General features: G+C 38.6%; 1 protein-coding gene across 3 annotated transcripts in view; it reads left to right on the top strand.

Annotated features, from left to right (window-relative positions):
• GRIA4 (glutamate ionotropic receptor AMPA type subunit 4) overlaps positions 1-12,125 on the top strand; it is a 217,168-nt gene that overhangs the window by 150,230 nt on the left and 54,813 nt on the right. For 2 of the 3 annotated variants that reach the window (XM_008502357.2, XM_008502358.2), the window contains exon 9: positions 4,397-4,507. In XM_008502357.2, coding sequence (XP_008500579.2) covers positions 4,397-4,507 — 111 coding nt within the window. Of the gene's footprint in view, positions 1-4,396; positions 4,508-5,825; positions 5,859-12,125 lie in introns of those variants that run through there. The other variant, XM_008502359.2, reaches the window with a different exon arrangement.

Below are 12,125 nucleotides of genomic sequence, written 5' to 3'. Positions count from 1 at the left end.
AACAGAGAATTAAAAACAGCACAGCTAGTCAGAAGCTGGCTTCTATATAATCTAGTGAAATGGGAAACAGTAACCAGTGTTCACATTAGTTTCATTTATGCAGCATTTCTTACTTTGTTCTTGTTTGTAATACAATAACAAAACTTGCTGATGGCAGGAAAGGGTCACAGAGATATGAGTGGAGTGTTGCAGTGTAAGGTCTAAAGGAAGGACAGGCAGGGCAGACTAGGAGTGGGAGTTGCCCTTTATTGCGAGAGAGCAGCTGGACTGATCGGAGCTCTGCCTGGAGATGGATGAGGGACTGCTTAATGTTCAAGGATCACCTCCTCCAAGCTCAAGAGTGTTCCATCCCAATGAATAAAAAGTCAGGCAAAAATGCCAGGAGGCTTAAATGGGTGAACAAAATGCTTCAGGCCAAACTCAAGCACAAAAAGGAAGCATACAGAGGGTAGAAACACGGATGAGTAACCTGGGAGGAGTACAGAAACACTGTCAGACCATCCAGGGATAGACTTAGAAAAGCTAAATCACAAATGGAATTGAACCTTAGTATGTATATCACAGACGTCAAGAAGGGCTTCCATATGTGCACAGGTGACAAAAGGACGACTAGGAAAAATATATTTTGCTCAGTGAAACAGATGACCTATGTACCCAGAGCATGGAAAAGGCTGAGGTACTGAATGCTTTTGCCTCAGTCTTTACTAGCAAAACAAGACTTGAAGAATCCCAGGACCTAGTGACTTAAGGAGAAAGGCTGGAGAAAGTAAGATGAATCCTTGCTGGAAGAGGAGCAGGACAGGCAATATGTAAGCAAACTGGACTGAGGTCAATCCGTGAGCCCTTTTGAAAAGTACACAGAAGTGCTAAGAGAGCTGGAGAATGTCACTGCAAAGACACTCAACAATCTTTGGTTGACCATGACAACTGGGAGAAGTACCCAAAGACTGGAGGAAAGTACACATCACTCCCCTCTTCAAGGAGGGCAAGAAGGAGAACCCAGAAAAGTACACCTCGATTCCAGGGATGATAATGGAGCAGCTATTCTTGGAAACCATTTCCAGGCACATTAAGGACAAGAAAATTATCATGAAGAGTCAGCATTGCTGACTTCACCAAGAAGAAGTCAATCTTAATCAACTTGATAAGCATCTAAAATGAAGTGACTGGCCTGACTGTCCTCTAGATGAGGGGACAGCAGTGGGTGTTGTCTATCTGGACTTGATTTAAGGCCTTTGCCCCTGTTTCCCTTAAGATGCTCCTAGAGGAGCTATTGACTGGATAAGCAATTAGGTGGATTGAAACCTGTCTGAAGGTTCAGGCCTAGATAGGGAGGCAGAGGGGGAGATGGGGGGTGGGGTTGAGAGGGACAGTGGTGATCAGTAATCTGAAGTCTAATTAAAGGTCATTAACTAGCTATGTAGCCCAGAGGTCAAAACTGGGTCCAGTCCCATCTAATATCCTCATTAATAGTCTGGATCTATGCCAGCATGTGCCACTAGCAAGTTTACTGGTGATAACCAGTTAGGAGGAGTGGCTGATATGCCAGGGGATCGTGCTGCCATCTAGAGAGATATTGACAGGCTGGAGAACTGGGCCAACAGGAACCTCATGAAGTTCAACAAGAAGTCCTAAACCTGTGAAGGAACAATCCCACTCACCAGTATATGGAGATGTCTGATAAGTTTGAAAACATCTTGGCAGAAAAGACACTGAGGGTCCTGGTGGACACCATGTAGAACATGAGCCATCAATGTGCTATTGCAGCAAAGAAAGCTGATGGTATTCTTGGCTGCATTAAATGAAGTATTGCCAGGAAGTTGAGGGAGATGATCCTTTCCCTCTCCTTGGTGCTGTGTGATGCCACCCCTGGAGAACTCTGTCCACTTCTGGGCTCCCCAGTACGAGTGAGACATGGGCTTACTGAAGAGAGTCCAGCAAGTTGCTACAAGGTTCACAGGCCTTCAGAAATGACACTATTCATTAAAATTCAAAACAGTTGTGACAAGTTTTCTTTGAGGCCAGCATTTTTGCAGTAATGTTTCCTAAGAGACAAATAGAGCCTCTGTATAAGTGAATGTAACTGCTAAAGGTCCAATCACAATCCAAATAGAATTGGATGTACTTTAATAGCTAAATTTAACCCTGTCCTTTGAGTTATTTTTCTAGGGGATTTATGGGAAAGCATATTTTTCTTTGGTGCTCTCAATGTGACTGTCAATCTATATACTTATAAAAATGTCATCATATATCATATACGTATTCAGTAATCGGGTTCCAGAATTATTTTAGCACAGGTTTGAGATGCACGTGTTCAAGCTCAAGCTAAAATTCCTCTCAAAAATGCTCATCAGTTCTCAAAAAACTCTTATGTCTGTCTGCATTTTCATATGGTACTTACTTTTATAATACAGTACATAATTTATATTCTGCTTTCCTTCTGAACTCCCCAGCAGTGAAGAAAAAAAATTTCAGTATTCTAATGATCTTGTCAAACTGCCAGTTTTTGGTATACATATTGTACCCCTGGCTAGTCACAGTTTTTGACAAGAACTTGACATTTTCCTTTATCAGTTGTGTTTGTGACTCCACAGTTGTCTGGATGAAAAAGAATATCTGTGAGCAGTGCATCTGCATCCTACTAGAAAGAAAACCTCACCCTGCACTGTATCAGCAATGCTGTAACTTTCTGTTAGCTGCTGACACCTAAATCAAGGCTCCTATGCTGCAGTTGCAATTGCAAAGAGAACATTTCAACTAAATATACCAGAAGTTCTGCATGGGAAGAGTTTGTGCTTGTTTGCTCCACAAACATGAAAAAAAAATATTCACTGGTATTCAATCAAACTCACTCCTCTTGAATTACTTAATGTATTTATAATTCTTTGTGATGGGTCTGTCTGCACCTTGCTTTAGGGACTACTAGAATGATTTGGCTCTCCATAATTTTTTATTTTTTTAAAAAAGGAAATTAATGACATTGTAAATATAAAAATCAATAGAAAGGTTGGCTATTTTTTAAGAATATATGTAATTCTTTAATGCATATGAATGAATTATGAACCAAAACCACCACCCTGAACTTCCAGACTCTCCTGTCACATCACATCACATCACATCACATCACTGCATTGATCTGAACGTGTTGTTTCTCCCCATCATGGAGGCAGAACCCTATGTTATGGTGAATTTTAGTATGGGTTCTGAGGTAATATTAGAAATAATATTGGCTGCATAACTGATCTGATCACTCAGCCAGTTTCCATAGTGCTGAAGTCTTTTCATCCATGGCACCGACTGTCCTTCAGCACTGACACTTACACTGGAGCTCTGTTTGGAGCCTACTTTCCACTTTCCACATTCCCTTTCCTCTTCTGGTAAGATGGACAAGGTGCTCCTCTCTCCCAGCACTTGGTGTCTTGAATTCCTAATTAATCAAGGAAGGAGGGAAGAGGGAGTTACTGCTGACTGGTCCCCAGGTGCTTCTGAAAAGTGAGCTGTGCCAGCTTGAATTGTGTCTCTTTGATAGGAACCTTTTGAAATTATTGACTCTGTCTGCCCCTTTCATGGGAAAAAACCTGGATCTAAAGTGGTTCATTGCCAGCAATGAAAAAAGGCATTTGTTTCACCGTAAGGCTGCTCTGGGTTGGCTTGTGGCTGCCTAAATTCAGCCAGAGAGGACAATCTGGTTTTCTCCACTGCTATAGGCACTTACCAGGCATGCTTTTAGAACTAAGTCACCCTCCCCATGCTTTACAGTCAATGAGGAAAGCAAGCACTTGTCTAGGAGAGGTGCTTATCCTGCATGAGCTGAGTTTCTGTCTGGTGGTTTCTATCTGTCCAGGAAATAAAGAAAGCTTTATCAACAGGTCTTCTAATGGAGGTACTAAAGGTCAGTGCCAGCAGTTAAGTGGAACAAGCCTGATGTAAGTCCCCAGGTTGGAGTCTCCTGGGAGGCCCAGGATGGAGCCATTGAATTGCAAATCTGCCATCCAGATGTCTTGCACTCCTCTATCTAAGACCAGGAGATCTGTAGGATTAGTAAATTTAAATTTTCTTGTGGAGAGCAAAAATCCTTTTATCTCATTTATTCCACAGAAAGGCTTCAAACTATTGAAAATGGAATTTAACTTGTGCCTCTGGTCAAAGTAAGTAGCCCAAATCATGGAGTGGCAGCAATACCAAGTCTGACTCTGTGCAGCATAGTAGTGGTGGCATACTCGAAGTGTTAGATATGTACCACCCTGCACCCATCCATGGGTGTGACAGTGCTTCCTCTGAAGAAAATTATCTTCAGCTCACTCTGTTGTTCTTATAATCATTTATGTTTCTAATTATACAAAAGGTAGACCTTTCTACTGTAAATTATATACTTTTTTTTTTTTTTTTTTTGCAGGTTGGTTACTGGAATGACATGGATAAATTAGTTTTGATTCAGCATGAACCTACACTTGGAAATGACACTTCAGCCATTGAGAATAGAACCGTAGTTGTCACTACAATTTTGGTAAGGTTTCTTTTTTAAATGCTTATATTGTTGTGTGACACAAACTCATTTTTAGTTATGGTCTAATTTAGTCTGCCAGTTCCTAGGTTAGTGAGAGGGTGAGAGCAATATATCTTCATTATCTTGACTGTCACATCTGCACAGAGTTTCTTGTTATTCATTTAATATAATGATTCGCTTGCAATAAGGTTTTTAAAATTGAGTTGCGGTTATTTTTTCCTTTATTCAGTCCTCTATTTTTTACTAGAGTAAATTTCATAAATATAAGTGAATTTTTTCAACCTCTAATTGACAAAGCTTGACTCACAAGAAACTGGAAGAAAAACCTGAAACATTGAATGACAGAATTGAACTGAGGGTATAAAATGAGATGGCTGCAATACCAGTGTCCTTTTTTGTCATTACATTATAAATTCAAAATTCACATCAGCAAGTGAAAAAATTATAAGTAGTATAGTTCAGTCAGCCAATCAGAACTGCATTACCTACTTTTAATTGTGAATGAAAACACAAATTTAGTAGAGACATTTGAACATATTTCTTAATATGATTATTCAACATGTCAATCGAATTTCCAGTTCAATAAAATCTAAATAGATTTGGGGGTTGACTTTCCAGTGTTACTGGTCTTCTTAAAGAATGATTGCAAAGGAGAATGCAGTTGCTTCATCAATTTACATTTTTATTGTGTAATTTTCTCAAAACCATTGTTTCTTACAAATCTGTATTTTAAACAAAATATTTAACAATTTACCCCCTGAAGTCAGATGTGCCCTTTTAAGCTGATGTTTGTCAAAGCCAACTGGCAGAGGGTGACCTTTACCTGACCACTTTAAAGATTTTACATTTCAGTTCACTGCCCTTTTCACCTGCTTCATTTAGACAAGATTTCTTAACCCTTTAGAATAAACTGTGTCTCAAATGGGTAGTAATACTCTGTACATGTTGTTAAGCAATAATTTTTCTAGTTTAATACAGAGCTGAAAATAATCCAAAGGGAAGTGTCAAGACAATTTATTACTAAAAAATGCAGATAGTTGCCTTATTTCCATCAGTGTGTGTCAGCATTTATGTATTAAGTATGTCTTTAAAAAATCTGTTGAAGATCATTCTAGGATGGAAACCAACCTAACTAGTAGACAGGAATTCAGAATGTGACTCCTAACCGAATTGTGTAACATTTTATTTCATTTTGTTTTGCATGGGACATTTTAAATATATGTATCTTTTTCCAAAAAATAAATAAATAAATAAAAATAAAAAGAAAAGACTTGGTGATGGAAAAAAGTATACTTCAGTGCAGTCCTCCTCTTTTCAGCCTCTGATGAAGAATCCTATTTTAAGAAATTGATCAAGGAAGAAAAGAGTCCCAAGATGCTGCGAACATTCCTAACTAAGGCTCAAGTATTAACCACCAGTCTAGTAGCATTGAGCTAATTTTTCCATATGGATTTCTGTTCCTCTGACTGGATGACCAGGCAATGAACCACCAAGCAAAGTTCTGTGACTAATCTGAAATGTCTAGAACAGATGTCGTTAACCTTCAACTTTGCCAAGCTGAGAAGAGAACGATGTGAATAACAAGCTTTCAGTCGAAATTTTCCTCTCATACCAATCCTGATATCTTTGACTGAAGCTACCATACATGAATACTGTAATTTCCGTATATAGCTCCAAACGTAGGAGAAGCAAGTAAAAAGTTACAAATAAAAGTAATAGAAAAGGTTCCTGTTTGCTAGAAAGTTAAAAAAGGAGAACAAGAAAGCTTTTAAAATGTGTTATCTTGCCTGTCCTGTTTGCATTGAAGCATTTTGATGTGCATAGTAAATGTTACCTTCAAAAGAACTTTTCCAGTCCCTGTATTGAAAGGACTGGTAGTATTATTTGCAAAACCAAAAAGCTGGATTTATATTCCAAAGCATGCCCTGTGTTTATGCAGCATGTCATTTTGGGATAAATGCAATTATTTGAAAGCAGCACTGCTTCTTGACCAAAATCATCTCCTCTCAGTGTTTCAAAATCACAGTGCAAGAGAAATATATCAGAATTTGGTTTGAATAAGAATATATGGTGACTTCTGCCTTATCATGTCCATCTCCCTTTGACTCCATTGGGAGCTGCACACATGATGCTTAAGGCAGATTATAATCATGATACTGGACTGCGAGGGCAATGTGTTCAGCATCCAAAGCTTATGATCATGCATCAAAGTAAAAGACACATTTAAATAGAATACCATTCAGAATCCTGGTATTTTACTCTTGTCTGTATTATAGTAGCGTTGCAAATGCCAGACAGAGACTTTTTCACCTCTCCATTGCCCTCTTCATGTTGAGGTGAAGTTGAACCATTGTAGATGACACATATAATTTTGGTCGCATGCCTATTTTCCAACTGAAAAGCTTCTGCAACCAGTGCTGTCAGGCTTTTCAGTCTGCAAAGGCAGGTGTTGTGGCAGTAAAGAAAGTTTACAAGTTTTCAGCATGGCTCACGTTAATTTTTGCCTGAAGCCAAATAGCACAAGTTGCTTTGGTTCTTCTGTTTTTGTATGTCTGTGCTTACTTTGCTGTCATGTGGCTGTATGGCTTATTGCACAGAAGATGCATTATAAGAATTAGCTCTGCTCTCAGAGAACTTAGCTCAGTGTTTTCTACTTGGCAAAATGTTATGTTCATTTGTAATATAGTGAGATCATGCAGAAATTATTTCACAGTTTTGGGTTATTACATAGACACTCAACCTACCTCTGATAAGTCATGTGGAGGAGCAACATAGAGAGAGGTGGCAGCAGGGGCAACTGATGCATTTTACTCTGCCAGCTGCTGTGCAGCCCTGCTTTTTATAGTTCCTGGGAGAGATCTGTGTCCTGCACCTCTTGTGGCACACAGCCTCCTGCACATCTGGCTCTTTGGAAAGAACAGATTTTCTCTCTGCATGCAGAAGTATTTCCTTTAGAGGATATTGAGACCTCCAGGTGTACAATAGGCTCAATGTATGACTGGAGAAAGGATGCCATGTGCAGCCCTTCTCTAACACTAAGGTACAGTGGGTGACTTCACCAACTAGGAAGAATGGTCATCTCTAATTTAGCAAGTTCAGAACAATGGTGAAAAGTTGTTGAGGTAGAATACAGGGGAGTACTCTCTAATTAATTTAATGATACAGAGAATTCTGTATCTGCTCTGAGAGTGCAACACTTAAAAGTCACAAAAAACATCTTAGCACAAAAGCTTGATGTCCATGAGCTGCAGCTGCATTGTGGCTTCCAGCTCAATAATTTAATGAAAGAGTCTTGGTGTTGGTAAATTAAGCTTCAAGGGTTAGGAGCCAGTTCATGACTGAGTCACCTAAATACAGATGACTTTACCAAGAGTATTGATTCCGTTGCCCACTTAAAAGCACTCAATGACATTTAAGACACTCTAGGATATTTGGTCTACCCTCGTTTCTTATACTAGCAGATTGACACTTAACTCTCACACACATATGACCATCCCATCTGGAAGTCTCAGCCATTGTCTGTTGTTTCAGGCATGTAGAGTTAAGCTGTGCCCCCAGTATGTAACTTCCCATCAAAGTCCACAAGAATTTAGAAACTGATTCAATGGCATATAGATGGATACCTAACACTGAGGGTATCAGACCCATCCAAAAAGGGCCAGCACAAGGGACATATAGAATGGCCCTTGGAAGTCAAGCAGGTTACTGTAGGGTATCCCAGGTCACAAATAACCCTCAATAGGTGGCTCAGAACCACCCTCATTATTATGACTGATACACTCTTGATTGAATCTTACCTCAAAAATGCTGACTATAACCTTCACATAATAGAAAGATATTTTTTCATTAGAAATTTTATTAATGAAATTATTTACTATACTGGAGTAAAAAATCAAGTTTGTTGCATGACAAGGATAAAGACTTCAAACCGAATCCTGGACACTTTATTCAGAAAAAAACAAACAAACAAGCAAACAAACAAAGCAAAACAAAACAAAGCCACAAAAGCCAAAAAGCCTTCCATTGATATTTACAGAAGTTTCTTTCAGAATAAAGTGTGATAATGTGTGCTGCTCCTCTTCAAAAATGAGACATTTCCTTGCACAAATATTTGTCACTTTTGCAAATTATTTTTGCAATGTTTAAAGATTTGGAAATTAATGTTAGACTAGAAAAACCAAACATAGGTCTGTTTGGTATTTGAGTTAGTTATCTTCTCCAGCTTCCCTTATAGTATGAACCATCAGTTGTGAGCATTTTATTGTACACATGAATTTATGGCAATGTGTTGGAATGATTTGTTTACATCTATAAAGGTAATTGTTGCAGACATCAACTTGTATTTACAAATGTTAAGTATTGTTATAAAAATGTGAATTATATAAGTAAAGCTTGCACCATTTCAACTGTCTGTTCTGTGCTACTCATTGATCATTTCAATGTGGACTTTCCCTTGATTTGCTACACCATAGAATGCTATTACACAGTGTAAATCTTGCAAATATTGTGGTATCAAACCTCATTCAGCAGTTAAGTCAAACCTGTGCTTTACATCAGTAGATTAAGAGTTTATAGTTAAAAAAATTTAGTAAACACAGAGATGGTGGGGAGAAGTAATATTTTCAGTAGACAAGATGCTATAACTGGAAACAGTGAAAAAATATACCTACTGTTCTCAGCTATTTCCGCTGATCTACTAGAAGATATTACCTCTCCACAGGTATCTTGCATCTCTGATATCTTTGTATTACAATGGTTCCACTGACAGTACTACTAATTTAGAAAAATGCTATTTTAATAGATTATACAGAAAAAAAAACCCCAACACATTTTTTAGCCACAGCTAGAAAAGAGCATCAGGATATGGCTAAGACCATGCTATTGATCAGTTCAGATATTTCATGACTAACCTTGCAAGTTCATCTTTTTAAGTTATTTGTTAGCAAAGAAGTGAATCTTGCCTTTCATTGTCCTGATGTTATTATAATAACATCTGCACACCATATTTGTTTGAAACACCCTCAAATTCTGAAATGGACAAAATGTAAAATTAGTTATACCGGGGTTTTGGGGGGGGTTTTTTGTTTTTGTTTTTGTTTAGGGAACAGCCTGTATAATAAAGCCACATTCAGTCCTACTCAAATCCACCCTATCTAATTGTTCCTTGAAAATACAACTTTCATTATTTAGCAATTGTGTAGAAACTGTTGTGTAGAAATTTATTGGAAACTGCAATGCATTCTGTGTAAAATAGGTAGGCTGGAAAGGGCCACATGTGTAAGCAAAATGTGTAGGTGTTCCATTATTTTGAATTGTATTGTTTCACACTGACAGATCTCACTCAATTTCTGCTTCTTTTAAAGCAGCCACAGCAAGAGGAACTACTTAACTCTATAACATAATTGCATTATAAGAGATGTGCCTTGTCGTATTTCGATCAGTAAGCTCAGAATGCATAGAAAGAGAAGTGGGTGTGGGGGGAGCCAATGTCACTCCTCCAAGTCACCCAGCAGATAGGTGGCAGGACCCAGGTTTTCTCAGTTTTCAGCTGGTGGTCCCTCCACTGGATGGGGTTGCTGCTGCTTGCACAACCCAGGGCAGTGCTGAATCTCCCTGCATGTCCTCACAGAACTCAAAGGAGGAGAGGTAAAGTTTATTTTGCCTGTAGCAGGCAAAATAAGGCATCTGTCACCTTTCTTTGCTGTGCAGAGGCAGTTGAAATGTTTTTTTGTAGCAGGCCTGTCTCAGTGATGAGGGGTGGGCAGAAGCCCAGTGTCTGAGTTTTGGGAGAAGGAGCAGAGTGACCTGGTCTCCTCTGTGACTGTCTGCTTTGTGTTCCTCACCACAATTGTTATATCCTGCTATGACTTTGATTGAATGCCTCTGGATTTGGATTTCTAAGAAAGGCTGAATCAGAAGAGGTAGCAGTCACTAACTCTGGTCTTTAAAAAACAAAATTGCTTTTGAGATTCATCAAGAAAGTGTAACTGAAGCATGTGAGGAGAGACCATACTGGACAAGGCTTGGTTGCATTTCTAGCTAACAGTTGGCTAAATCACAGTCAGGAGAATAGCATTTTTAACTTCTGTTTAGTCTAACTTTTTTTTTAGGTTTGTTTTTTTTTTTTTTTTTTTATGTAGTAGTATATGTAGAAAAACACGTATTTTGAGTTTTCCTCTTATGGGAACAAAAAGCCTACGTGATGGAGAAACATTTGATTCATGTGCCAAAAAATCAAGATCTGCTTCAAAAAGAGGGCAGGACCCCTTCCCTGCTCTTCTCCCTCCCTCTATAAGTTGAAATTAAGTTGAGATTTAACTGGGGATAGGAATACAAAAATATGATGCAGTTATAATAATACTCAGCAGTACTGGGTACTAATAATACTCAGTAATACTCAGCAGTTTTCATTTGAAGATATGAACGCTGTATGGGTAAAAGCATTTCATTGCATCACAGCAGTAGTTAATGCTGTAGCTCAGTGGTCTTCTCAGTGCTTAAAGACACACACATCAGGATGGTAACTGCTTGTCTTGTGATTGCCTGAGTTTTAGTTGGCCATGGCCATCCTTAGCCCTGCAGTGGTTATACCTATGTCCTCAAGAATGGGACAGTGTGCTCTTGTGATCCTCAGATTTCCCTGGGCATTTATATATAGAAGGAACCAGGTCATCAGACAGGGTTTGACTTTGGAAGAGATCACTGTGAATGCTTTTCTATGTTGTGTGGTTCCTTAGCTGAAGCAATGGCCATAAAGCTTTAGTGGTCTTCAACACTGAATTACTGCTACGGGACTGTGGCCTAAAGAGGAATGTCCATAGCAGAGAAGAACATAAGGAGGAGGTGAGGAAAGGAAAGGTGTTCTGAGAACACACCTGAGAGTGAAACATTCCTGCAGTGCTTTGGAACCTGAGTCTGTCTTTAAGGAAATACGAGCACTTCCCCATTCACAAACTGTGTTTAATTTAATCTGAGACATTTATCTCATATTTAAATAAACAAACTGAACAACTTTCTCCATTCACACCACACAAAGCTTCACTCTGCCATCCTTATATGGAGATGGATCCTTGGTAGTTACCACAAAGAGTAAATTTACATAAGTAAAAGGAGTAGTGCTTCTTACATATAATATCTTTTATATTTCTCTGCCTTTCCACGTTTTAATAGTATATCAAAGCTACTACTCAGGCTCACTATCAAGTTGTTCTGTTGGGAGGATCCATACCCTGCTTGGAGGGGATGCATAGTGGTATCTGAAAGGAAAAATTTACCTGATACACTGAAAAATTTGGCATTGGTTGATTCAGTCTGCTTGTTGCTCACAGAATGTCACTTACCCTCCATTGTTAAACACCCAGTAGAGGTTACAAAGTTGCTGTTGCTTACAGCTGATGTTGATACAGTTTCAATGAAGCAGACATTTTCAGACTTACACATACATTTAAACATATTATATTTATTTTTGCACTAATTATTTATGTAGGAGAGGTGCAAATAGGGCAGAGCACTACCAAGATCAGTGTCAAAAAATTTTTTCCAGGGCCAGCAAAGAGAAAACTTAATTTGCCAGTATTTTGTGATGTAAATTCAAACAAAGAGTGACATTAATGACAAG

This window comes from Calypte anna, chromosome 1, assembly GCF_003957555.1.
Source record: "Calypte anna isolate BGI_N300 chromosome 1, bCalAnn1_v1.p, whole genome shotgun sequence".
Taxonomy (NCBI): Eukaryota; Metazoa; Chordata; class Aves; order Apodiformes; family Trochilidae; genus Calypte; species Calypte anna.
This window is presented reverse-complemented; position numbering and strand designations above follow the sequence as displayed.